Here is a 27,955-nt window from a genome sequence, read left to right as displayed (position 1 = left end):
AAAAGAAGTTAGATAAAAGATCACACCTGGTTGTAGAATTGGCAAAACTAATATTTGGTGATAGAAACAAGAAAGTGGTTTGCCTCAGGGAGAAGTGGGAATTGATTAGAAAGGAACACAGGGAAGTTAATGGGGAGATGGGAGTTATCTCTGTTCTAATTAGTGATAGCTATGCAGTTGAGTGCATTTCACAAAAAAAACCCAGCTATTTCTATTTTTACCACCTGGATTTGTGGATTTTATTTTATGCCATTTATACTTCACTTTAAATGTTCTCAGTTTAAAAAAAATCCCACACAAATTGCTAATTTTCACTTTTTAATTTGCATTCTGCTTGAGTTTATTTTTTTAATAGGAAGTAGTTTTTAAAATTTTTTTAAAAATTTTTATTTATTTGAGAGAGAGTGAGAGGGTGGGGCTGTGGGAGAGAAAGAGGCACAGAGAAAGAAAGAGAGAGAGAATGGGCAGCCAGGGCCTCCAGCCACTGCAAACGAACTCCAGATGCGTGAGCACCCTTGTGCATCTGGCTATCCTGGGTCCTGGGGAATGGAGCCTTGAACTGGGGTCCTTAGGCTTCACAGGCAAGTGCTTAACCACTAAGCCATCTCTCCAGCCCTGCTTGTTTCTTGATTTTTTTTTCTGTGTGATACAAAACCTGCTGTATGTAGCACAGTAGACATTTTGTTTCTGGTCAGGAGATTCAGAGGTTTCTGTCTTGTTACATTTTATTTCTGGTCAGGAGGTTCAGAGGTTCAAAAGGAGTGCTAATCTACCTGCATGGCATCATACAATAAAAGGAGGCAGGATGGAGACGTCTTGTTCCTTTTGGACTTTCCAGGATCTCACCTCACATGCCAGCGCTTCTTGAAGGTCCCTGAATGTCAGAGGAGAGGCTCAATGAAAGAAAGCACTTTGTAGGGGAAGGGCGGGGGGAGGCAGCTAAGTCAGGAAGTAACCGAAAATGCCGTCCACTTTGGGAAGGTAGATTATAATTAACAATAATTCTCTGGACTTTGTAGTGGAGAAATAACACACAAAAGGGACACCATTCTTGTCCCCGGAACAACTGGTCATAAAGAAAATCAGAAGAAGTGATAGAGGAGTACTCAGCACTGAAATTTCTCTGTCACATCATCCGAGGCTCAGGCTCCATTGAAGAAGAGGTGGCAAAAAGTATGTAAGAGCCAAAGGAAGGGTAGAACTCCTTACAACTGCTCCTCCAGACACAAAATGGCCTGGATATCCATGACCTCAGTGCCTGACACTACCTACACAAGACCATCATAATAGGAAGAAAAGATGATGACATCAAAACAAAAGAGCGATTGACTGGGAGCGGGAGGGGATATGATGGAGAGTGGAGTTTCAATGGGGAAAGTGGGGGAAGCAGGGAATTATCAAGGGGTATTGTTTACAATCATGGAAGATGTCAATAAAATAAAATATACCCGCCTATCTCTCCCCAACCACCCCCACCCTCGTGCCCATGTTTTTCACATGCAACCGGCTTCAGGGTACAAGCAATGTGTGATGCGGTATGATGTAATAACAGATGTGTGACTCTTCTCCATGTCATAATGAAAGAAACTCAGAGGGGTAGTTACTGTGTGGTCTGGGCAGACACTCAGCAGCAAAGGCACTTCTCATGTCGGGTTTGTTGAAGAGGAAGCAGCAGGGCCTGCATCTGGAGAAATGTCTCCTGCTGGGAGCAGAGGCACCTGCTAGCAAACCTCCTCCTGCTGCTGCTGCTGCTGAAGGAGGCCTTTCCAGATGCAGCGATTCTTCCTAGGCCTGGCGAACAGCGTTCACTAAGGGTTTCCTGTGTTGTGGGCCCGGCAGGGCGGGCCGCGCCGGGCCTGGAAGCTTCTGGTACCTTCCAAGCCTGGCATCAGTGGCCCCCACCTGTGTGAGCGGCGCCCCCGCATCCTTCCGGGCCCCAGACTGCAGTACCCTCCGTCACCGGCAGAGGCCGCGCGGGGCGGAGCTGGTGCGTTCTCGCAGCTGGAGGCAGACCTGGGCTGCGGAGGCTGCGCCCGCTCTCCTCCGCTCCCGGCTGCCTCAGTCCCCGGGTCCGAGGGGGATCTGAGGGCCGAGGCCTCGGACTCCAGAGCCCGAGGGTCTTCTCAGCGGCGGCGGCGGCCGCAGCATCGGCGGCGACGTCACAGTCTTCGCGGCCTTGCACGCAGCGCTCTGGCCGGTCGCCGAATGCCCGCGGAGGACGCGCATCGCATCTCCTCCCAGAGTTCCTGCTTCCTGGGCCAGCCAACGCCGCAGGTGAGAACATCCGCGGTAGAGGTGCCACCCGGGGCCTGCGGGCCCCAGAGGCCCCTGGCCTCCTTCTTCTCTCCTCCTTGCCCAGGAAGCCCCCCGCGGGGGCGCTCGGTGCTCCCCGGAGCCCCGAGAGCACGTCTTCTGAGCCACATAGCCCCCGCCCCGGTGGTGCTGCAAGTTCCTTTATGGACCCCACAAGCCCCTAGGGCTTCCCCCGCCGAGCGCCCCGCGGGCCCCACCACCCCTGGCGCGCATGCCCAGAGGCCCCCGGAGCTAGAAAGTAGCTGAGCTGCTGGCGCAGTACCTGCTGCTTAAGAACGCGAAGACTGTGCGCATCTAAAGGGCAGACGTGCTGAAGTATGTGACCAAAAGGTACAGGAGCGTCTTCCCCGAGATATTCAAGAGAGCCTCTGACCTCCCCGAGTTAGTCTTGTTGGGTCCCGGGTGAAGGAAGGACCACAATCCGCCAGAGCACCCACTCCTATGTCCCGAACAGAAAAATCCGTCCTGCCCTGCTCTGGGGCCTGACAGGCGACCAGGGCACACCAAAGACTGGGCTTCCGCTGATTACCCTGGACTTGTCTTCATGCAGGCCAGCTGTGTCCCCCAGGAGGTGTTCTGGGAGGTGTGGAGGGTGTTGGAGGTATGTCCACCTAAAAAGCATTTCGTCCATGGGGAGCCGTCACCAAAGCGCCTCACCAGAGCTTGTGCGCAGCCCAGGTTCCGGGCGCACGAGTAGGTGTCCAGCAGTCCCGTGCTCTCGGTATTCTTGGGGGCTCTCAAAGGAAACAAGACAGATGGAAGTCCTGGAGTTTGTGGCCAAAGTGAATGACACCCACCCCAGAGCCCTTCTGTGGCAGTAAATGAGGCGTTGAAAGAAGAGGAGGCAATACCTGGTGCCCGAGACGCAGCTGCTGGTGGTGATGTGACAAGTGCGAGTGTTAGTGCCAGTTCCAGTGCCAGGGCCTACGCCATGGCTGAAGCAAGCAAGCATCAGCACCAGTGCCCGTGCAAGTGCCAGTGCCAGGGCTAGAGTCATGGCTGCAGCTATGGTCAGTACCGGGGACAGTGCCAGTGCTGGTTGCAGTCTCAGGCTTAGCTTCAGGGAAGCCTCTGCTGCCTGCCACCTGGCATGGCTGAGGCCCAGGCTTCAGTGGCTTTGTTGTGGTTAGTCAAAGTAGTGCTGGAGCAGGGGCCCCTGGGGCACTGATGTATGAAGAACATAGGGTTAGCGCGGGGTTAGTGAGAACAGTCAGGGGCATTTTGCTCCAGTTGTATGTGTACTTCTTGGTGACTTAGCAAAGTTCAGTTTGTACATGCAACAGCCGTGCTTGCTTTCAAGTTAGCTTTCTTCTTCTTTTTCCCATTGATAAACAACTTACGGAAAGAATCCTAAGTAGTGAGGGCTGGAGATGTAGCTAAGGGGTAGAAGGTTTTTTCCCTCTCATGCACAAGGCTGTGGGATCGAGCCCCACAACCACAAAACAAAGCACAAACTGAGTGCTGACAGATAATATCCTTTAAAAATCCTTGCTTTTCTAGACATATTAAGTATGAGCCTCTAGGTTTATGAGTGGCATTGGTCCAGTGTTGTTGTGTTTTCCTTCAGTCTCAAAAAAAAATTGTGACACAATCATTTTATGTTTGAGCCATTAAAATATTAGAGTAAGCTGTTCTCTGAAAGTTTGAAGGAATTCACAGCACAATGATTCCTCCTCCAAATCTTAAAGTATAAAATAAAAATTTACCAGCACCTGCCATACAAGAAACAACGGATATTTACTTGTCTTAGATTTCTGGAATGTAGGGGACAATAAAAATAATGAATGAGACACTTTGCTCATGGACTCATTTATTCAACATGCATTTAGTGACTTTATGTGGGTTTTTATTTACTTTATGCAAGGCATGGTGCTGAGCACTGGAGATTCAAGAATATACCAGTCTTGGCCTGTGCCCCATATCTGAGAGTCTAGTTTGGGCTGTCATGTAAGTCAGCCAGACAGAAGTGGCTGGGGGGAGCAAGAACCAGGAAGGTGGTAAGGGAGTCCAAAGGAAAGGCCTCTTATCCTGGAAGCTGCACATCTAGGAGGCAGCAGGTTTCTTCAGAGTGAGGTGTCATCTTAGATCTTTTTTTTTTCAGACAAAGAAACATGTACATTTATTGTCTCCCTGAGATGAATTCTTGCATTCATCTTAGATCTTAAACACTAGAATAGAAAGTACAAGGACTCCCAGGTGGTGGAATAGTGTGGATAACTAGAGAACTTCATGTTGTTACATAGAGCTGGGAGGTTAGAATTTGAGATGATGATGTAAGAGCCACAGTCTTCAGTTCATGGGCTTTAGGGCTGTGAGAAAAAAACAAACAAACATGGAATTGAGAACAACTCTGAGAAGCAGACTCTTGGCTCTTGATTATCCAGAGAGAAGACCCACCTGTGGCAGCTTTGGTGGCTGTCCTGGACTAGAATACCAATGCAGGCTGTACAGTGCACACTCCAAGTACTTTTCATTCATTATCTCTAAGACTGGTGGGGTAGTAGTAAATGTCCAAATGTCCACTCACCAGCGCTGAGGTTGCCTCTTGAGGCCTGGTACACTGAGCGGATTGTTACCTGAGACCTGAAGTAGAAATCTTAGTGTGTTAAGGGCATTGGTATGATTGCAGTTTTTTCTAAAGACTAGGATTTAGCAGAAGTAAGTGATCCTGTTCATGTGTGGGAACACTGTTGGCAGAGGAGAAAGATAAGTCTGTAGTAGCCTGGAGCAGAGTCAGGAGGAGCCTTGTTGTCCAGACTTGAGGCCTCAACCTGTTATGATTGGGCTACGGAGGTATTTTTGAACAGAAAGTGATCTGATGGAAGCAGGGCTATTCCATTTTTGTCATAATACCCACTGGTGCCATGATTCTAGTAGCTAGTCAGAATAACTTTTGGTCCTCAAATGTTGATAGACATATATGGCATATGTGCCGGTTGGCAAGCCTCTTATCTCCTAGACATAAGCCCATGGGATCTGGCACCAGTTTTCTCAAGGTTGCCCCCAGGGTACAAAGAACCTTGCACTGAAACAGCTCAGTTGCTCATTTCTGTGCTGACATCCTGCAGAAGTCAGGGTAACATAATACAGGGATGTGCCGTCTAAGGGAAATGAGGAAGTGTTTTAGAAGGGTTCTGTCTTCCTCTGAGTTTAGGGTCTTTGGGGCTGAGTATGTGGGTCTCAGTCTAAGGCCTTTCCTTGGGATCCCAGCACACTTACTCCTCATTTTCAGCCAACACCCATTGTCAGCTGTACAGGAGATAATATTTTTTCTCATTCATGTTTTCAATTGCCCTAGAAGAAAAGCATTGTCTTAGAGTCCACAATCTGAATGGATATGTAGGGAAAAAATCTATAGTCCCATGATAATTACCAAGGATGTGGGTCCATTCGTGTGGCTATACCTTAGAATCCTTGTCATCTTCAACTGCCAAGTACATTCCATTGACATTGACACAAATCCCAACAAATATTTTACATTTATTTTCCATATTAATAGGAAATAAATGAGAAAACCAGAAATGACAGGAAGGAGGGTCAGCCTGCTTAAGGGGTGGCTCCCCCAGAGTGGTGTTCTCCCCTGGGCAGGTAGGGACACTGGTGCTGCCCTCTGGTACAAATGGAGGGCTTCTATCTGTGTGGTCCACTGGGATAAAGCACCCCATTCAGAAAGAAGAAAAGCCAGATTGTTTTGGTGGGACCCTGGTAGATCTACATCCCCATGAATCTGCCAGCGTGTTATTGCCTTGGACTCAGGATTCTTGATGTTGCGATTTCTAACAAGACTGGCTCCATGTTAGAATAACGGGCTGTCTATGATTCACCCTCCCTTGCAAGCTTGTCCTGTGGAAACTATGTTGCAGACATTTCACGGTCATCTCAGAAATTAATGAATCTTTCATAACGTGGACAGGGACAATTTGTACTTGGGGACAAAATTTTCTATGGAGGGGCTCCGTCATGAGGAGGAGTAAGGGTACCCAGGAGGTGTTTGTGAGTCTGAAACCTAGAGCTCTTTTACAAGACGCAGATTCCTCCCGCACAGGTGCCTGTCCCTCCCCCATATAAACACTGGCCAGGTTTTCAGACATGCAGCATATGTACACTGCAAGGGGAGAGACATGCTATTCCATCCTCATGGCTGCATGCAAGTGCGCCCTGGGGCTGAGAGCTGCCAGCTTTGAGAAATGCACTGATGGCTCATTGGTCTGTAAACTTTGAAAGCAGGACCCCTAAGAGGCAAGCAGCATTTCCTCAAGGAGGAGGAAGGGGGACCTTCCAGGATTAAGGAAGATGCTAGATACCCCCTCCCCAATATCCACCACCACCAAAGCTGACACCCCAATGCATCTGAGGATGATGTCATTGTAAAATGTAAAACGAATATCAAGAAGCAAAAGTAGTCAAACATGGCCACATTTATTCCAGGCTCATTGGACAAGGTACTCGGGTTGTGGTGTGGGGAGCAGGTCCAGGGGCAACAGGTCCTGGTCCCTATGCATGGCCTTGCGCCTGTAGCTCCTGTGATCTCAGTTTCGGAACATCTGGAATCTTCTCCTGAGAAGGAAAGCAGAGAGAAAAGTGGGCCCTTTGGAGGTCTGGGAACCTTGGCTATGTCCAGGGTTACCTTGGTGGGAGAAGAAGGGAGGCAGTCAGGCTTGCTGTGAGCAGCAGCCAGAGAGGCAGAAGTTGGGTCAGAGCTCTCACCTGAAAAACTTAGTCACACGTGCCAGCACTCTCTGGAATCGGCTCTTCCATGACCTTCGTGGAGGAAAAGGCGGCACGAGCCAGCCTGGGCCACCAGATGGATTCCCCATGATGCCAGGAAAGATGATATCACCTTCCTCAGATTCTTCTTGTAGGTCTCGGAAAGTCTGAAAAATAGTGGCCTCATTCTAATAGTCCCATCATGGCTGGCCTCCATTATCTCATTTAGTACCCCTAATGTGCATCCTGCACACTGGCACACCTGTCCAGATGCTGGGTGTGCAGAAGTAGGGTGACCTGCACTGACCAAGCCCCAGCTCCCAGGAGGGGGTTTCAGACAATGAGGGGACATGAAACTCACCAGTTGAGGAGGTGGGAAGAAGGGAGTGAAGATCATGCTTCCAGAAGGGTGAGATGTTCCCAGGGTGATCCGCAGGGCTTCCTTGAAGAGATCTGCCTTGTTCCAGACTGCGCAGGGTGTAGAGGCTGTGGCCCGCCCCCTCCACGTCCCTGGCCCCTGTGCTCCTGCACATCCTTCCTCCCTTTTACAGCCCAGCACATTCTGCTCGACATTGGATACATTTCTGGTATGTGCACTCCCCTCGATTTCTGTGGCTCTTAACTCCCACCCCTTCCATCTTCCTCCCTTCCTCTCTCCCTGACTGTCTGTCTCTCTCTCTCCTCTCCCACTTCCCCAACACTTTTCTCCTTCCCTTTTTGCCTCCAACCACCCTTCTCTCTCAGTCTCTGTCTTTCTCTCTGTCTCTTGATTTCTCTCTGTCTCTGTATCTCTTATTTATTTATTTTGGTTTGTTCGAGGTAGTGTCTCACTCTAGTCCAGGCTGACCTGGACTTCACTATGTAGTCTCAGGGTGGCCTTGAACTCACGGCAATCCTCCTACCTCTGCCTTCAGAGTGCTGTGATTAAAGGCATGCACCACCACGTCCGGCTGTCTGTATCGCTTAATCTCTGTGTGCATTTCATTTCTTTTCATCTTCCCTGTGGTTTATCCATCTGTAGGCTCTCAAACCAGGCTTCTGCTTCTTAAGCAGAGCTGCACTGAGACCCGCATTGTGAGAAGCACAGTAGAGCTGCACCGTGGGGCTTCAGTGTGACCAAAACACACCAACTGCCCGTCACTCCTGTTATGGTCCCTCGTGGTCCCAGTGTGTCTGAAATTATTCTAGACTCAAGTCCTATGTTCTTGTCTTATAACATGGAAAATCCTCAGTATTATGCAAACTGGCCACGATGTAGCACTACTTCATGCAGACACTATTGCCATATTATCTAGTTTGGTTTTCACACTGTTGACAGTTACATCTTGTAGGTAAAATCATGAGTGATCCTGACTTGGAAGATGCATAATTTGTGAGTAACAGATGGGTAATGAAGGACCTTTATATCTTCAAAGCATGAATCTAAATGGAGGATGGCTCATTTGAGCTCTGAACACCTAATCTGTATAAACCTACAATTGCTCCTCAGCCATAACCTCTATTGCAGGACTGTTACCCTAGTGTTCTAGCAGGTCCCAGAGGGTTTGAAATAAGATGAAGGGAAGGGACTACCAAGGCTCTGACTTTGTAGGTGTGATTTTCCACATGCAGTCCTTCCCCCCAGTCATGCTCTTACTGGCTTAGAAGGTGTGCAAACTGAGCATGAGTGGCTGCTTGTATGATGTGTCCCCAAGAGAAGGATGCAAGTGGTCCCAGGAAACCCTCCATCTCATGGGATTCTGTGCAAATCAGAGGTAAAAGAGCGCTGAGTATTCATATTCACAACCACCTAATTTGCAAGACGTTATAGGCAAGTTTTGCCAAATACTCAAACTCCTTCCAGGTGTGAATGTTTCACATCCTTGACATCTCCCTTTCCTCTCCACGAATCCAATGAGGTTTTATCTGACAGCACTTCACGAGAACTTAGCAGTTAGTTGGATGCAAACCAGTGGACATGTGAATTGATGTTTTTCAGGTCTATATATGGCTAGCTGTGTGAATATAGTCACAGGTTTGTATGATGTGTTTAAGTACCTAGTGAAAAACTAGGTTAAGATTATTTACTTGAAAAGTATAATGAATAAAAATGAAGACTACATGTCATTTCTATGCACAACTTTCATTCTCATAAAAAGCAAACTTGGTAAGTATGGGGTTTTCAAAAACCTGGAAGGTCCACTAGTCTCCCTGGGAGAAAGGTCCACCTTTGTGCACTTGTTGGCATCATGAAGGACCACCAGGTGGTAGAAGAAGACCAGAACACTGTCCTTGGGGGAGACCCTTCACCCCTTATGCTGCAGTCCTAGGGGCCCATCCCAAGATCCTGCCCACTGAAGTGTTATAGCCTTTGGGGCCTGGTCTGGGGTCTTGATGTCAGCAGTGGTGCTTTAGGCAGTGGCACTGGTGGACAGGATTGTTTTTCCAACTTCATTAGTAAAACTGAGATATGGGAGCTGGCTACTTTAGACAGAATGAGGCACCTGTTTTATTTATCCCATCTCAAGGAAGTCAGGTCTATGATTTGGACAGCAGGGTCATCAAAAGTTAAAGGTCAACAACAGAAATCCTTTCCAGTGTCTATGGACTGGATTTTGTCCCCCCACAATTCATATGTAGAAGCTTTAACCCCATATCATCTTTGGAAGCTAGAGCCTTTAGATCAAAACTAAGGCTGAATATAGTCCTGAGGATGAGATCTTTAATTGATAGAAGTAATGTCCTTATATGAAGACACTGGAAAACTTGCTCCTTTGCTCTTAGCATGCATCCTAGCTTCCTGGACAGTCCACGTGAAGACTTGATGTAAAGAGACAAAGAATAAGGCCCTCCACAGAAACCAAGCCTGAAAACACCTTGATCTTGGACGTGCCAGCCTGCAGGACTATGAGATAATAAATTTCTGTTGCTGTAATCATTCAGTCTCTTGTGTTTTGTTATGGAAACATGAGCAGCAGACTAGTCCCACCTTGAAATTTCTGGAAGACTCTATTGTGGGATGGGGGTGGATAGGGGCACTGTTATATTCTGTACTGTGGGGGAACGTTTGCATTCCGCATTGTAAAAAGGAGTCTGCATGCACATGTTAGTTTAGCACATACACAACGTCACTGGCTTGCTTGTTCTGAGTTAGCTGTCTGTCGTCATCTGCAGAAATGCGGGATTGATGCTGGCAGACACTAACTAGGGTCAGCATTCCAAGCAGTGTCTGAGTCCAGACAGCCAGAGAAGGAGGAAAGAATGCAAGAGATGACAACTAGAGAGGAACTGATATCATCAGTCTCAGAAATATTGTTGACCACCTCACCAGCCAGGCGAGACTGTGCTCTAGCTTTGCCCCCTTTCTATAAAGCCTGCTGGCTGGAGACTGATGGAATGCAACTTTTATGGTGTATTTCAGGGTGTTAACCTGCAGTCTTCTTTGGACGCAGCCTCTCTGAATAATGCACAGCTTAATGATTCAGTTCCCATTTTAGCTTTCTTTGTTTTGGTGACAGGCAACATGAGCTCCAGCATTCACCTTATGAAATGAGTCTGGGGTTGATATGGGTGGTCAGGCTGTTTATTCGGTGGGTGACAAATTCAGGATGAAGCTGCAACCTTGCCTGGTGAATTTTCTTTCTGACTCACCATGGAGAAGATATGCAATCTCCCTGTAATAACCTGGAGACCACAGAGAGTACTACTGTGTGAGTGGGAAGGCCAGTGGGTGATGTTAATGAGATTCTTGCACTGTGCTGAGATTCACACGAAGGAGTACTTATTATGCTAGCCCCAAGCATTGTATGATGCTGGGATGAACAAGACTGTAGAGAATCAAGTGAAGTGAAATTTCCAGTTGGAATGGCTACTTTAGGGAGGTGGGACAAGGTGGTTCCTGCTATCCCTGAGATTCAACTGGATAAGTTACAGGTAATTATATGTGACAAAACACTAGGTACATGTGGGGGATCTCAAGAAAGTCTTATTCATTTGCAAGCCAACTCCCAGGAAAGTCTAAAAAATTGCAAACCATGACAGTTCTTTTTATAAAGCCCATTAGGATGAAGCGTGTCACCTGTTTATACAGTTTCTGGCCTACACAAACAAAATCCTTGTGAACATTCTCACCATGAGCACTGGAACAATAACATATTAAAGGCCAGTCACTGCTGTGTATCCTGTGCCATCACGATTCCCGTCACCATCAGTGTAGTGTGTCTTCAAGAATTCCCCAATAATGTATTTATACAACTACCTCCCCCTGTGATTACACATGGTTCTGACTTTACATGCAACAAAAATACTGATTCATGCTGCACAAAATGTAAGGCATATAGATTTTGCATTCTACATGAGATTGTCTTAGCTTGTAGAATGCTAGGGCCTTATTTTCAGCTCTGGATAGTGTTAATATATGAAGCTTCATTGACACACATAAGGACCTTTTTCAGACTCTCTACAATTTTTACATTTTCATATGCTTCTCAAGTATCCTTGTTTGCAGAGCCTGTTTTTTTTTTTTTTTTTTTTTTTAAGGAATGATACATGGAAATGGATTTTGGGAGCATAACCCAGCATACATTTAAGGATCAAGGAACCATTGATAAATGCATCTCCAGGGAGGTAGAAAAATTTGTTCCCCTAGGAGAGACTTAGATAATAATCATTCTTCTTCACCATTGCTCGTGATGTTAGGCCCTTTGATATTTGACAGTTCAATGGATATCACATGAGAGGCATTGAGAAAATGCATCTTTTACCTAAATTGTGAGAGCCCATGGTGAGTCTTTGTGAAGAGCTGGCCTCCAGGACATTTGCTGGAAAGAGGTCAGGAAAATGCAAACCCAGGGGGGAGAGAAGGAGAAGCTTTAGGGATTGATAGGACTTGCTCATGCAGTTCACTCATCAGAGCTGCAGGGTTAATGGAGTCATTGATGTTTTCTGGAGGATTACATACCTGGAATGAGTTGGGAAAGAAGTTAGAGAAAGGGTTGTGAAGGAAGAGCTATGGAAGCATGAGAGCAGGGAATAGAGGTGACTTTCTGAAACTGAACATCAGCAGATCCATGCTGTTCTGTGCACGTGCAGACGTGAGCATGGCTACTAGGCAACAACACAGAAGAACAGCTCATGTCACACAGAAATACTGGATCTGAAGTCTTGAGAGGAAGGATGGTTGGCTGGGAACTAGATTGTGTCCCAGTGTCAAGCTCTTGGAAGTTTTTGCAGGTCTTGTTCATCCATGGCCTTGGTTTAGTAAGTGTCCTGATTATTCTGGGATAACCATCTCTTAAGGCCCTGGCTGGGGATATTTCTCAGTCCACCCTATTGTAGCACTGGGCTTTGAAAAATGACAACTTTACACAGTAAGAGAGGCCAGGCCAGGGTGGTGATGTCTCAGCAGATGGTACCTGAGAGGCAGTTTCATCGGGGGTCTTGCAGCTAAGCTTAAGACAGGTACAGAAGGCCATTGTGAATGTACACTTGACAGTTCTATGTATGGAATCCTGGAATGTGCAGATATGCATGACATTCGCTGATCTCTCAGTTGAAGATTTCACTATATAGGTTGGGAATTTGGAATGCCTAAAGAAATATCACTGTACTCAACTCACCCAGGAAGAATGGATCACCAAGGCCAGACAGTCAAGCAAAGAGACTGTGCTTGAGGTGGAGATTGACAGATGGAACATGTCATTCCCTAGAGCAGAGACTGTCCAGAACCAAGGGAGAGCAAAATGGTTTATCATGGCAGAGAGTATGTGAGGAGGATCATGGCATCCAGGACTGGCACCAAAAACTGTGGTGTTCTGCCAAGGCAGTGTGTGGCTGTGCCCCTGTAGGGTGGGGATAGCGGTTCTGGCCCATGCTTTCTTTGTGTTCGGGGTGCAGGGATAGAGGTGGGCTCTCCCTATCATGAAGCCCCACTCCATTAATCTCCTCTATTGTCACTTGCTGTGTGGTCTGTCATGCCTCTTGTTTACACAGCTCATCAGTTGAAGATCAGTGCCAACCCAGCCAAAGGTCTCCCTCCCAACACTGTCCTGAAAGGAAGGTGGGTGAAAGGGGACTTCAGAAGGTAGTCCCTTGGTCCTAGGATTCTAAAGCAGCAGCAGTAGTAGCAATGCACTGCTTTGTGTCCCACACAGTGCCCCTATCTTCCTAGACCAGGTCCATTTCTGGAAGGCCTAAAAGCCTGAACCTCCAAGAAGGCGCACTCTCTCACACACTGCAACCATCCAGCCTCTGCTGGGTGGGAGTGTGTGGTCTCAGTGTTGGAGGAAACAAAAGGGAAAATGTTCACCCTTGTCACAGAGCAGAAGCTAGGCTCAACAGTGCTGTAGTAGACATGTGCACATTGTCTGATTTTGCCAATAAATATGTAGTACTTGCAGCCACGAGTCAGGTTGGTTGTTCCTGGGCCATCAAGCAGAGCTTTGCCTCAGAGTTGAGCTTCTGAGTGGGAACAGTCATCGCAATGTCCCTACCAGAGCTCACTGGTGTGCAGAATCCTGGATGGAGAAGAGTAGAGTATACTGTGTGTGTGTGTGTGTGTGTGTGTGTGTGTGTGTGTGAATGTTTATGCATGTGTGTGCTCAGCAGAAATACAACGTGTTCTCAAGGACTGGAATGATCTGGGAAGAAGGGTTCAATGAATGAGTGAGAGAGTTTGGAGGGATAGGGAGAGGGAGGACACAGGAATGGCAAGGAATGAAGAATGGAGGGGGCACGAGACCAAAGGAGAGCAGTTCTCTCTTTTTTCCCAAGATACAGCCTCATTCTCCATTCTAATGTGGTTCCATCCCCCAAACCAGAATTCTTTAAAAGTATCCACTCAGACATGCCTCCCCTCCAGGAGAACAAATGCCTTTGTGTTTTGCACTGGGAGCTTTTCTTGCACACACTTTCTGAACATCAAAGATCCAGAGGACAAATGAAAGGCATTGCATGGGAATAGCATTTCCAAAGGATAGCCATAATGAGAAGTTCTCAAGACAGAGCAGAATGGAAAGTTCTCTTTTGGGGCTGAAGGCTAAGTTTAGATATGTTGTGCAGAAAGCTGGGGCTGCAAGACAGGAGCAGAGTCAAGATGATCAAATGGAAAGTGTGTGTTGTGAGAGGCAAGGTCTCTTATGGAATCCATCTCCTTTTGATATGAGAGAAAGCCATGTATCCAGGGCACCTTCTATTTTGCATATACGGCCTTTTAACTGCACCGCCTCTGGGGCTTGGTAGGAGAGTTTGGAGTGATTTCTCTAATAGCAGTTCCCCCAGAAGGCAGCTTCTACATCTTCTGTGGCTTGGGGGAAGTGGAGATGAGCACCGAACTGGGACATCATTATCATGGCAGAGAGTCCATGAGGAGGATCATGGCATCCAGGACTGGCACCAAAAGCTGTGCTGTTCTGCCATAGTGCTTTATTTACGATAGCAGCACAGCAGCATAGTAAGGGCTGGGTTTCCAGTACATGTGAAATGAGGGACAAGAAGTAGAATTATGGGGGCAAAATTTAGAGCTTAAGCAAGTGAAATATAGGAAGTGGCAGAGGGAGTGGGGCGAAGAGAGGTAAGGAAATGAGATAGGAAAGAAAGGGAGAGGGGAAAAGAAAGAAGAAAGGAAGGAAGAAGGGGAAGAAAACAGGACATCTGACATTTTGTCTAAGCCATATGGCCTCCTCCTGCTTTCTGAGAAGGTTTCCTCACACAGGAATTGTTTACAAAAGTTTCCTTTCTGAACTGGGGAGATGACTCAGTGGATAATGCAAGTGTGAGGACCTGAGTTCAGATTCCTAGCAGCCAAGTGCATGCCAGATAGGGAAGGAATTTTTCTCTAATCCCAGTGCTTGGGAGGCAGAGACTAGGAGCCCTTGGTCCAAGCTGTGAAGTCAGACTAGCTGAAATGGTGAGCTGTGGGTTCAAGTAAGAGACCCTGTGTCAGAAAATATGGTGGAGATCCACCAAGAAGTACACCTGATACCAACGTCTGGCCTCGGGTGCACCAGCACAGAAGTATGCACACACACATGCACATGAGCTGCTCCTAGCTCTCCTGACAAAACAAAGAGAAGCAGCTTGGATCTCTCTCTGAGGCAGGGCCTACCTCAAGACAGAGAAAGGTGTGAGAAAGCTAGGCTCTGGAATGTTGTGCAAAACTATTTGATATCCTTGCCTTTCCCTCTAGCATGCGGCTCTAGTAGGGAGCCTCCGTGCATATAGGCAAGCAGGGACCTCTCAGGCAATGTTAGGTACCCATGGAAGGCACCCAAATGGAGAGCCGGTGAAACTGCATGGAGGCTGGGTGTAGGCCGACATCCAGAGTGGGGACCTTCTCCAGGGAGCAGAGGAGGTCTTACAGATGGGAGTCATTATGTGTGTCTGCAATATTTGCCTGAAAACCACAGGGAGAGCTCAAGCCCTTATGGTGAAGCAGAATTAACCAAGCAGTCCTGCATGCTGCCTTGTTCCCTTTGTTCTTTTATGGTTTTGAAATATTGCCATTGGAAAATGTTCTAAATGTGGGTCAAAGAAGGCAAGGTGGAGCTGTCATGGTCCCTACATTCTAAACATCCCCACTGCATGTCAGAGCCAAAGGCATGAAGCTGGGGTGCTTAGCAAACTGATGCCATTCCTAGGAACCCAACACATCTGTTAAGCATGAGGCCCAGGACCCTGGGACCTTGAATCCCTTGTCACATTCTTAGCCCAGAGCCAACCAGACCCACACCAGGTACAGGGATACTGTGGCATTTCTCAGTACCTTGGAGCAGACAATGACATTTTTCTCCTGCTGTTTTGCTACAATTCTCACAGCTTTTAAGGACCATGTGTCATAACAGGATATAAAAATCCTGAGATGATGGATGTGATCATGGAGTGTTGGGACTCTTGTGAGCTATAGTGGGGATTATGGTAATCAGAAAACAATCTAGCCCCTCCTCCAAGCCTCATGTCTCGATTTGGGGACATCTTGATTCCTGCTAACCTAGGCACCATGGTTGTCAATCCATAGATCTCTTTTCCATCTCTGCAGCTGTCATTCACTCACTGCATATGAGCCTTCCACAGTGAAATGTTGAAACCAGAATGTTCTCCATCCACAGAACACAGTGCTGTCCCAACTGAGGCACTATTGCTGTAATTCACAGGAGTACCCACCCAGACGTCTAAGTACTATGATGTGTTTTGTGTCCCTAAATCCCTCAACGCCACCTTCACCAAGACACACAACCATTTACACAAGAGGTGGACTTTTCTGTTGACAGGGACTCAATATTGCACAACAAAACCACTGGTGCATGCTTAGTGCTTGAGATACTGAAGGGGTGAGGACCGGGAGTAGCAGAGCGGACTTGGTTACCATCTATGATTCTCTGGCTCTGTTGTTCTCTGAGCGTGTTGTAACTTCCCTTGGGAAGGAAGCACAGTGGCCAGTTGCCCTTGGACACCTTGGTAAATGGAGGTCTGAGCTGGCTTGTCCTGGTGGGACAGGCAGGTAGGCAGGCAAGCTTGCTAGGGGCAGGAAGAGTGGCAGAGGCCAGCTCCAAGTTCTTGTGTCAAACACCTGGTCACATGTGTCATCACCCTTTGGAACAATGTTCTTAAACTCCCTGACAGACCATAACGCTTTGTGGGCAAACTGGTCCTTCAGAAGTGTTCTCTCTGGAACTGAGAAAAGAGCATGATGCCTTCAGCTGAGTCATTTCCCTTAAGGAAAATACAGGCAAACTCCTATAGCTAGGAGCGACCTCATTAGACCTAGGTATGAGGCCAGGCAGGGCCAAAGACCAATCACACTATAGGAAAATCAGCCTGAACAGGTCCCTGAGTTTTCTCATCCCTGTGAAGGGTGAACCTTTGAGCTGACCACTCTCCAATGCCAGGGTTTTCCTCTGGGTAGGAGTTTTCAGGGAAGGCCATCTTTCCTCATGTAAGAAGCCCATGTCTCAGCTTCAGCTGGATGCAGGGAATTTTAGGGTTTCCACAAGCATTGTATGTATTGGTTGTTTTTAAGGACTCACTGTTCAGAGCTCTTAATCTCATTGCACTTAAAGATGGAGAGGTCCAGTTCCCTCTGTGAATCTTCCTCTCACTGTCCCTGGCCTAGATTTTCACCACCCTTTCTGCAGATGGGAATGTACTCTCCAAGTAGTTGCTACATTCTTGTTTCTCCCTTAAACAAGGAAATTTAACTTGTGTCATTGTGTTTCTTCTTCTCCTTCATTTCACCTTGAATTCTAACCAGGCTTCCCTTCTCAGTACCCTGCATTCAGGCACATGATTAAATGGCTTATTGAAAGTGCAAGCTCCTATTTTGATGATCCTCTGTTGATGATTATGAAGGGACAAAGCCTTAGCAAAAGACAAACTTTTACATTAAATGTTAAGCTTTACATTCCCATGTGCATGGCAGTTATATCCTTTCAGTTCCCTATGAACACTATGCTCATGGCAACAATCTCAGTGAGTAGACAGGGAGGTTCTACAAGATCCTAGGAGAGGCCATAAGTTTCTATTGACTACAGCCTCATGTATGCTATGGATTCATGATCAAAAGGAGGTTTATATTCTATGTATGAAACATGGAAGCACACACAGAGTCAGAAACATCACACCAAGGCCCTGAAGCTTTTAGTTGAAAGGCATTTATGGTTTTTGCACTCAAAATCCTTTATATTCTTTTGCTTTGGCTTTTCAATTGGCATGAACTCATGTTATATATACTTTCATTCAAGTATATAGCTATGTTTCTCCCATATCCCTACCTTAGTTTTTTCCTCTCCTGCTACTCCCACTAGTCCCCTTCAATGTATTTGCAGCTCATGTCTACTGTCATGTAATAAACAGGCACATATGATTTTATGTATTTTTTTTAATTTTTCATTTATTTATTTGAGAGCGACAGACACAGAGAGAAAGACAGATAGAGGGAGAGAAAGAGAATGGGTGCGCCAGGGCTTCCAGCCTCTGCAAACGAACTCCAGACGCGTGCGCCCCCTTGTGCATCTGGCTAACGTGGGACCTGGGGAACCGAGCCTCGAACCGGGGTCCTTAGGCTTCACAGGCAAGCGCTTAACCGCTAAGCCATCTCTCCAGCCCTGATTTTATGTATTATTATAAAATATAGGATTCACAAGTCTGCCAAATTCTGACTACATTCACTTAAAATGTTAATATCTAGTTATAGAAAAATGAAACTAGATACCTATACTCAATTTCTTTCACAAAATTTAAAACCAAATACATAAAAAATATTCATCCTATGTCTTTGAAACTGATACTGGGATAAAGGCATAACCAAGGACAATCAAGAAATAATGTGCAAAATGAACAAATGGGATTCATGCAATTACAAACCTACCCAGGAAAGAAATCAGTTAATCAAATGAAAACATTGCCAATATGGTGGGAGGAAAAAACATGGCCAATTACACATCTGACAGAAGAAAATAATTGAGCTGAAATTCTTGAATCAATCTTAGTCTTCAGGATCTCTCTTAGCTCATCATTTGGAGGATACCCTACAATATGAATTGTTCTAGAAGTAAGCTTACTAGACCGCAGTTATGGGTCTTGATGTCATATTTGAGGCTTAGAGCTTTGGAGTGAGAAACAACAGGCTTTTGGGGGGATTGTCTTATTTTTTCTCCTGGGTTGCCTTGTACTCACAATCCTTCTTCCTCAGCATCTCTGTTGCTTAGCTTACTGACATAGGCTCATGTGATCAATGGAAGCACCACTTTTATTCAACCTGCTCCTAGTTCTGACCTGTGTCAAGAGAAGGAGTCTAGAGATACACAATGTGCTAAATACTCTAAAGTAGAGAGATGCCTGTAAAATGCCATTACAAAAAAATAAAATAAAAAGAAACCAAACTGTTTCTCATTCTAGTGACAAAAGTTTAGTGTATGATACCCAGCTGGTATAATCATAATTTTTAGTGCTTTTGAATTTCCAGCTGGGAAAGAGGAAATTGGCTTTTATGCTATTTCCATTGTTACTTGTAATTGTGGCACTCCTATTCCTTTTGGATGGGCCATTTAATGTCTATGAGTAGCCTGCTCAAATTCTTTGTTTTTATTTTTATTTTTTGAGAGAGAGAGAGAAAGGGAGGGAGAGAATGAGAGAGAATTGATGCAACAGGGCCTCAGCCACTACAATCAAACTCCAAACGCTTGTGCCAGCTAGTGGACATGTGAAACCTTGTGCTTGCCTCACTTTTGTGCATCTGACTTATGTGGGATCTAGAAAATTGAACATGAGTCCCTAGGCTTCATAGCCAAGTGCCTTAACCGCTAAGCCATCTCTCCAGCCCTCAAATTCTTTGATAACTTTCTGGTTTTGATTATTCTTTTTTTTTTTTGTCTTTTTATTTTATTTTATTTTTTTAAATTTTTTTTAAGTTTTATTAACATTTTCCATGATTATAAAATATATCCCATGGTAATTCCCTCTGGTTTTGATTATTCTTATATGTGTTGCCTGACAGGACTTACCAGAGTTTTCTGTATGCTCCAAATATGTCTGCTATAGTTGAAGATCATTTATATTGGATTTTTTCTCATTGCTGCAACAGAATTCCTCACAAAAGCAACTTAAGGAAGGGCTTACTTTAGTTCACAGTTAAGGGAACAGTCCATCATGGTGGGGTGCTAGGGTGGCACAGCTTTTTGTGTTTTTTTTTCCAGGGAGGAACTTTCTTTAGCCCAGGCTGACCTAGAATTTACTATGTAGGCTCAGCATGGCCTCAAATTCACCACAGTCCTCCTACATCTGCCTCCCCAGTGCTGGGACTAAAGGCACGTACCACCATACCACCACACCCTCAATGGTGGCACAGTCTTGAAGCATCTGGTCACATTGTGTCCACAGTCAGGAAGGAAGGACAGATGAATTCTGCTACTCAGCTAACTTTCTCCTTTTGAATTTACTCTAGGACCTCAGTCCGTGGAATGGTACTACTGATAGGGTGGGTCTTCCCATCTCAGTTTCCCTAATGTAGAATATTCCTTGTTGCTATGCCTAGAGAGTCATCTCTAGGAGATCCAATCACAGTAACAATATTAGTTAACTACCACAAATTCACTCCTTGTCAACTGAGCATCCAAATATATCACTTTTAAGATACAACCTTCCATCATTTGTCCCCATAGACCCATGGCCATCTTGTAATGTATTTAGTACAACTCCAAAAGTTTCCATAGTCTTTAATGGTTTCAATATTGTTTGAAAGTATAAGTGAAAAATTACTTCTGAAACAAAGGCAGTTATATCAGTAATAATGGCACACAGTAAATATTCCCACCCCAAAAGGAAGAAATGAGACAAATCAAAGAAAATATGACCAAAGCAAGAGTTAAAGCTAGCAGGTCAAAATCAAATCCTGTAGCTGCTTGTCTTGGGACTCATGATGGAATCATCTGGTATACAAATGGCTTGGGTAGCCCTAACCATCCAACTCTGCTGTCTATAGCACATGTAGCTTATATACTAGGCCAACTACACTCTGTACGTGTAGCTTTCCTCAGGGGATATCCCATGGTCCTGGCATCTCCGGCATCCTGGGGTCTCCATTGCAATTATGTATTCACATTACAGCTTTATGAACAGACCTCTCAGTACCCCTTTGCAAGGACTACAACTCAGTAATACATTGCCTGCCTTTAGCAGTGCTCTGAAACCATGTTGCTACACTCCATGATCCCATAATTCTGTATCTTTAATGCCTGCAAAACCAATGCCACACAATCAACACTGCCAAGATCTGCTGCTAGCTTGGGATGTAACCTGATTCCTTTGAATCACAGTTGTATTGGCCTCTGAATGCCGTCCAGAGTAAAAACTTCCTTTAATGGTTATTTTTGAAAATAAAACCTCTCCAGTGGCATTCTCAGTTTACAGTCTCTCCTTTCAAATATATTTGGATTTTCATAATATGGAACCTTTGATGGGTGAAGCCTTGTCCTCAGGATACCTTTGTGATTGTCTCAGTCAGAGTATTTGGTTTCTCTTTACCATTGCTAATCCCCTTCACAATTAAAGCTGCCGGGGCTAGACAGTGGATTAGATGAGAAACATTTCTCATACATGGGTGAGGCATGAAGTTCAGACATGAAGCACCAACATAAGTACCAAGTGGGTGTCGCAACCTGTCTATAATCTCAATGGTGTGAAGTGGAGACAAGGGATCCCTGTGGGAAACTGGCTAGCTACAATAGCTAAATTGAGCTGTGTGTTCAACTGAGAGACCCTATTTCATTAAGTAAGAGGAATAATGATGGAGGAAGACACTGGATTTCAACCTCTGGATTCCCAATGCACATGCACGTACATGCATGCACACCAGAACACACATGTGTGTTCATACACATATTCCCACACATATACCCCTCCCCACCTACATACTCATGAAAAACATTCTGCCAAACAAACTGCTGCATTAAATTTGAATTCATACTCACTAAATTTCTCATATCCTTGGCAGAAGGCAGTCAGATTGTTTGCCATAATATCATGTGAACTCCCCTAGCTCAGTTTCTGATAGAATCCTTGTTTCCCCTCTTAAACCTCATGAGCAAGACCTTGACTGCAAACATTTATCTATTACTTCCAGTCTTCCAAACTCCAAGTAGAAGGCCCCATTAAACTTCACTTTCAACAATCTAGGGGTTTTCTAGCCCCAAAGTCCCAACATTTCTCCCACTAACCATTTCTTCCCACATTCCTCACACAAATAAGTTCCAAAGGCCTAAAAACTGCATGAGTTTATTACAGCAATGGCCCTACATTTTGGCTACAAATTTCTTTAGTATTTTTCTCATTGCTGTAATAAAATACCTGAGAATAGCAACATAAGGAAAAGAAGGGCTTATTTTGACTCCAGTTTGAGGATATAGTCCATCATATTGAAGTCATGATGGCAACAAGTTGTGGCAGCTGATCTTACTGTGTCCACAATCAGCAAGGAGAAAAATATGAACATTGGTGCTCAGTTTTCTCTCTCTCTCTTTTTTGTTTGTTTTTTTGAGGTAAGGTTTCACTGTAGTCCAGGCTGACCTGGAATTTAGTATGTAGTCTCAAGGTGGCCTCAAACTCATGGTGATCCTACCTCTGCCTCCCAAGTACTGGGATTAAAGGCATGTGCCACAACACCTGGCTAAAAATCCTTTTTTTTTTTTTTTTTTGGTTTTTGAGGTAGGGTAGACTCAAATTCTCAGCAATCCTCCTACCTCTGTCTCCTGAGTGCTGGGATTAAAGGCATGTGCCACTACACCCAGCTCTTTCTTTCTTTCTTTTTTTTTTGAACATTTCATTTATTTATTAGAGAGGGAGGGAGGGAGGGAGAGAAAGAGAGAGAGTGAGAGAGAGAGAGAAGAAGGGGCAAATATACAGAGAATGTGTGCTCCAGGGCCCCTAGCCACTGCAAACAAATTCCAGATACAAGTGCTACCTTGTCCATCTGGCATATCTGGATACTGGGGAATTGAACCTGGGTCCTTAGGCTTCACAGGCAAGGGCCTTCACCACTAAGCAATCTCTCCAGCCCAGTTTTCTCTTTTTTATTTAGTGGAGAGTCCAGCCTATGGAATGGTGCCACCTACAATTAAGGTGGATCTGCCCATTTCAATTACCGAAATCTAAAAAATCCCTCACAGCCTTGCTCAACAATTTCTCTCTTAGGTAATTATAGATCCAATCAAATTGACAATGAAATGAACTACAGCACTATATTTGTTCCCTAGTTATTCATCATTACTGATTTCTTGTATCTTCTCTTGAGGATGCTTTTCACTTGGGGTGACATCCTAGCTGCTTCTTTTAGTACTCTACACAAGCTTCTAAGTCTGTCTAGATTTATTCCACTTTTCATGTGTAGAAATCAAGGGTCAGAGGAGCTACAGGTGCAGGGATTTGTCCTCTGATTCTTAACTTCCATCATGATCTATATACACATGCCCCAGATGTTATGAAATGAGTTGGGCCCATGCCATGTGTCAATATTAAGTCCCTTCCACACCTATATCCTCCCACAAACAGAGAATAAAGCAACAGCCTAAACTGCCTCCTTAAACCAGCAGTGGTGATGAACATCTGTCATCTTACTAACGCAAGACTATTGTGAGCTCACGTTCACACTGGGTTACACAGTGAATTGAAGGCTATCCTGGGACACATGGTGAGAGCCCATCTCAAGAAAGCAAACCAAAAGTAAAAAATAAAAATACCATAACTGACCAACCAACCAAACACCATCAACTAGGTCCCCCACATTCTCATGAGAGTGTGTCATACACAAATCCACATGACAAGACATAGCACAAATGGCAAGAGAGTGTGGGTCTGTTGCAAAGGACATTGCAATGAGGGTAAAGAGACCTGTGGGCCAGGGTCAAAGGAATCATAACTTGTAACTGTGACTGAGTGCCTGACTCTCTTGGCTGTTCTAAAGGAAAAAGAAGCTCTGCGCTTTGATTCCAGCTGAGATAAAATGGAAGTTTGTGTGCTATCCATCCAGGGAAGCCTATGCTATATTTTCTGGCAAAGTGTCAAGCCTAGTAGGTTGCTACTGTCATGTCTTTCATACAGACATTATAAGGTAGTAATATCCAGAAATATAAGAAAGTCACACACCTCAATTGCAAAGTAAATCCACAAAGAACCTAGTTTACAAATAGAATAAGGACCTCAGTAGACACTGTTGTGAAGAGAGTACTTGGGAGGCAGAGGTAGGATCACCATGAGTTTGAGGCCGCCTTGAGACTACATACTAAATTCCAGGTCAGCCTGGACTACAGTGAAACCTTACCTCAAAAAAACAAACAAAAAAGAGAGAGAGAGAAAACTGAGCACCAATGTTCATATTTTTCTCCTTGCTGATTGTGGACACAGTAAGATCAACATGTATAGACAAAAGTACTCGAAAAGTAATCATCAGGAAAATGAAAATCAGTATCATAATTAGATATTATCTCACAAGGGCTAGAGTTATCAAAACATAAAAGATACAAATTAGAAAAAGTAGGCTGTAGAGATTTCTTAGTGGTTAAGGTGCTTGCCTGTGAAGCCTAAGGACTCATGTCCAACTCCACAGGTCCCACATAAGCCAGATGCACAAAGTAATGTAAGTCCACAGTCACACATGCACATATGGTGATACTTGTGTCTGGAGTTCAATTGCAGTGGCTGGAGGCTTGGTGTGCCAATTCTCTCAGTCTCTCGCTCTATTTTTCTCTCTTTCACTATCTCTCACACTGTCCCTCATAAAAAGTTTTTAAATATTAGGAAAAAGTGAGGAGTAAAGTTAACTTCTTTGGGATGTGTGTGTGGATATACACACATATTCACTTGTGTAGAGCCGAAAGGACATAGGGTATCCTCCTTTATCAGTCTTCCACCTTGTTAGCTTGAGACAGAGACTCTCACTGAACTTAGAGCTCACTGCTTTTCAGTTACAGTAGTTGACCAAGTGGGTCCTAGATATCCTCCTGTCTCCACTGCCCTCAGTGCTGACTTTATAGACATGAACACACCTGGCCTTTCACATAGATGCTGGGGTTGGAACCCAGGCCTCATCCTTCCCATCAACTGCCCTTACCCAGTGACCCATCTTACCTGCCCCAAAGTTAACAACGCTTGTGCACTATTTTTGGAAGCAAGTAAGTAAAGCAATATGTCTGTGACTCAAAAAATTAGTACAACATAAGTTTTAGCAATAACTGCTCTGGATATATAGCAGTAGGAAATGAAATTAGTAACTCCAAGAGATAGTTGTATTCTCATGTTCACTGAAGCATTACAGCAATTGTGTTGTGGAAGTAATCTAACTGTCTGTCAATGGGTGAATAGATAAAGACTATAGATTGACCTGGTGGCACAGGTCTGTAATCCCAGCTACTTGGAAAAGCTGAGACAAGAGGATTGCAAGTTCAAGACTTAAGTGCAGCCTGGGACAAGAGTGAGATTCTGTCTCAAAGTTAAAAAAATCAAAAGGAGGGTGAAGAGATGGCTTAGCAGTTAAAGGCACTTTCCTGCAAAGCCAAAGGACTGAGGTTCATTTCCCCAGTAAACCAAGTAAAACTAGACACACTAGGTGATGCATGTATCTGGAGTTCATTTACAATGGGTAGATGCTCTAGTGTGCCCATTCTCTTTCTCTCTCTCTCTCTCTCTCTCTCTCTCTCTCTCTCTCACACACACACACACACACACACACACACACTATCTCTCTCTCTCTCTCAAGTAAATAAAATATTTAAAAAATTTCAAAGGTCTGGGGATATAGCTTAGCAATAAAATGTTTAACAACCAGCTGGCAAGATGACTTAGCAGTTAAGGCACTTGCCTGTGAGGTCAAAGGATCTATGTTTGACTCAACAGATCCCACAAAACCAGACACACAAAGGTGAGGCAAGTGCAAGGTCACATATGCCCACTAGGTGGTGCAAGTGTCTGGAGTTCAATTGCAGTGGCTGAGGCCTGGTGTGTCAATTCTCACTCTCTCTCTGTCTCTCTGTCTCTCTCTCTCTTTCTCTCTCTCTCTCTCTCTCTCTCTGTCTCTAGAATAAATAAATGAATAAAAGTTTAAAATATCAGCACATGTTAGATTGTCATTAAGATGATGCTACAGTGGTCATCAAAAAATGTATACTAACAAGTGCAAGGTCCTACATTCAATCCCCTGTACCACTAAAAACAAAAACACCTTCCTTGGAGAAAGAGAGAAAAAATCAGAGAGAGAGAGAGAGAACAGAAAGGGCAAAATGTTATACACAAATGGCAAAAATCCCAGTAATTTTCTGTCATTTGCAACAAGGTAAATGGCATTGGGCTATGTGCAATTAACCAGAAACTTGAAGGCAAATCCTATATTATCTGATTTCTATGAAAAAATGTAAAACAGCCTCAATCAAGAGAAGGATCATATAAAGCAGTGGTTGCCAGTACCTCAGGGATAGGGAAGGCATATGGGAAGGTGTTTACAACAGGGCACAAACTTTTGTTAGTAAGATAAACACAATACAACGTAATATGTGCCATGGTCGTCATGATTTACAGTAAGTCCAGGTATAGATTTAATACATGCCATAGAATGACCAAATAATAAACATTATATATTATCTGTATATAACACATTTTCAATATATACATTATTCACAATGTATACTATCTGGCTTATATAGCAATACAAAATTATGTATCTATAACACACACCTTTAGTTTGGAAGTAGATCTTAAGTGTTGTCACCATAAAAGAAAAATGGTGACTCTGAGGTGATAGATGTATTATTTAATTTGATCATGGCAATCATTTCACAATGCCTAATACATCAAATTGTCAAACTTGTACACCTTAAATACATGCAGTTTTTATTTGTGAATTACTCCTCAAGAAGGCTAAGAGGAAAAACATCCACACAGCCAGGAGAAAGAAGGTGACTTGTTGAAAACCCAAGCAAAAAAGCTCTGTACATGCTGAGTCCAGAGAGGAGATAATATTGTCCTCCGTCGGGCTCAGAGCTCAGGGTCTCCCAGGCTGAGAGACTAGCACTGTTGCTGGTAAGTGTACACAGAAGAGGTAAGCAACCTTTGTTATAAGGCTGGGAGTCCACAGAGGAGAAAGCAGATCTGCTTGTCCATCAAAGCCATGGAGAATGAAGGTAGGTGAATGTAGCAAGAGGTCAGATCAGCAGCAGAGACATACCTTTCAGGAGACAATGTGAAGGTTGGGTGGTGGACAGTGGATAGATAGTTTTGGTTTGGGTTAGAGTTAGTTTGGAGTATTCTAGACAGGGTGTGTCTATACTGGGGAGAAGAGCCAATATGAAGTCTCTTTACAAGGCTATCCAGCTGCACTGACCACACCTCTGCCTCTGAGTTTCAGTTGAGGCCACTGAGTTCAACTAAACCTCATCAGATCATTTCTATTTTCGACAAATATTCACATTGTAAATATCTGTCCCCCCACATGTGCATATGCACACACACACACACACACACACACGATAAAGGCTTGAGACTTGAAATGCTGCTTCATGCCTAACCCCCTCCTGCACTACTGAGTTTTCTCACTGTTCTTTTCAGCAAAGAGTCAATGAATTCCCACAGCAAACCCAAGTTAAGAATTTTTTTTCACTGTATTTGTTTGGTAGAGGAGATTATGTTACATAAATGGAAAAATCATTTTATATGTCTATATCTACATAGCACTTAGGATATTTGACAGAAAAAAAATACATCCCATGTGATGGTGACACGACTTGGTACAGGAATTTGTTTTTTCTATTTATTTAATCTGAGAGAGGAGGGGGAGAGAAAGGATGAGGCAAATACAATGGGTGTACCAGGGCCTCTAGCTACTGCAAACAAACTCCAGATGCATGCACCACCTTGTGCATGTGGCCCTTGTGGGCACTGGGAATCAAACTTGGGTCCTTATGCTTTGCAGGCAAGCTAAGCCATCTCTCCAGCCCACTGGTATAGGAATTTCTAACAAGCTTCCTCCACATTAGGGTAATGGGCCATGTCTGCTCCACCCTCCCTTACAGTCTTGTCCTGAGGAAACTATGTTGCAGACATTTCAGGGTCATCCCAGAAAGACATGAATCTCCCATGACATGTCAAGGGACAATCTGTAATTAAAGGTTGTCTCCTTGAGGGACTACCTTGAGGAGAAGTAGGGGTATCTGGGAGTTGTTTGTGAGCCCTAAGATCTTAAAGCCCTTTCACAAGATGCATTTCTTCCTGCATGGGTGTCTACCCCTCCCTCATATAAACACCAGTGAGGTTTTCTCAGTTATGAAGTTTATGTACACTGCAGGGGAAAGAGACTTGCTATTCCATCCTCATGGCTGCATGCAAGTGCACCCTGGGGCCGAGAGCTGCCAGCTTTGGGAAATGCACTGATGGTTCACTGGTCTGTGAACTTTGAAAGCAGGACCCCTGAGGAGCAAGCAGC

General features: G+C 44.8%; 2 protein-coding genes across 2 annotated transcripts in view; one reads left to right on the top strand and one right to left on the bottom strand.

The window, feature by feature from the left end:
* Nucleotides 1-2,086: 2,086 nt before the first annotated feature.
* The window catches only part of LOC101596138 (doublesex- and mab-3-related transcription factor C1), a gene marked incomplete at its 5' end in the record, with an annotated part of 47,639 nt that continues 21,770 nt past the window's right edge, over nt 2,087-27,955 (top strand). The window contains one exon of the mRNA XM_045139877.1: nt 2,087-2,274. Coding sequence (XP_044995812.1) covers nt 2,087-2,274 — 188 coding nt within the window. The remainder of the gene's footprint in view (nt 2,275-27,955) is intronic.
* LOC123456676 (protein FAM236A-like) lies at nt 6,714-7,478 on the bottom strand. The gene is made up of 3 exons (XM_045140617.1): nt 7,382-7,478; nt 7,021-7,187; nt 6,714-6,870 (listed from the first exon to the last, which is right to left on the bottom strand). Exons 1-3 carry the CDS (start codon nt 7,415-7,417, stop codon nt 6,843-6,845), a joined length of 231 nt encoding a protein of 76 aa, XP_044996552.1. The 5' UTR covers nt 7,418-7,478; the 3' UTR covers nt 6,714-6,842.

The sequence above is a fragment of the Jaculus jaculus genome, chromosome X, assembly GCF_020740685.1.
Source record: "Jaculus jaculus isolate mJacJac1 chromosome X, mJacJac1.mat.Y.cur, whole genome shotgun sequence".
In the NCBI taxonomy this organism is placed as follows: Eukaryota; Metazoa; Chordata; class Mammalia; order Rodentia; family Dipodidae; genus Jaculus; species Jaculus jaculus.
Note: the sequence above shows the minus strand (reverse complement) of the source record. Positions and strands in the feature narration are given on the sequence as shown.

Excerpts from the sequence above, each read along its gene's own strand:
- LOC123456676 (XM_045140617.1), bottom strand. The coding sequence starts at position 7,417 with ATGATCTTCACTCCCTTCTTCCCACCTCCTCAACTG. Across the intron at positions 7,188-7,381 it reads TCTTCCCACCTCCTCAACTG|ACTTTCCGAGACCTACAAGA; the intron begins GTGAGTTTCATG and ends ACTATTTTTCAG. Across the intron at positions 6,871-7,020 it reads CGTGTGACTAAGTTTTTCAG|GAGAAGATTCCAGATGTTCC; the intron begins GTGAGAGCTCTG and ends TTTCCTTCTCAG.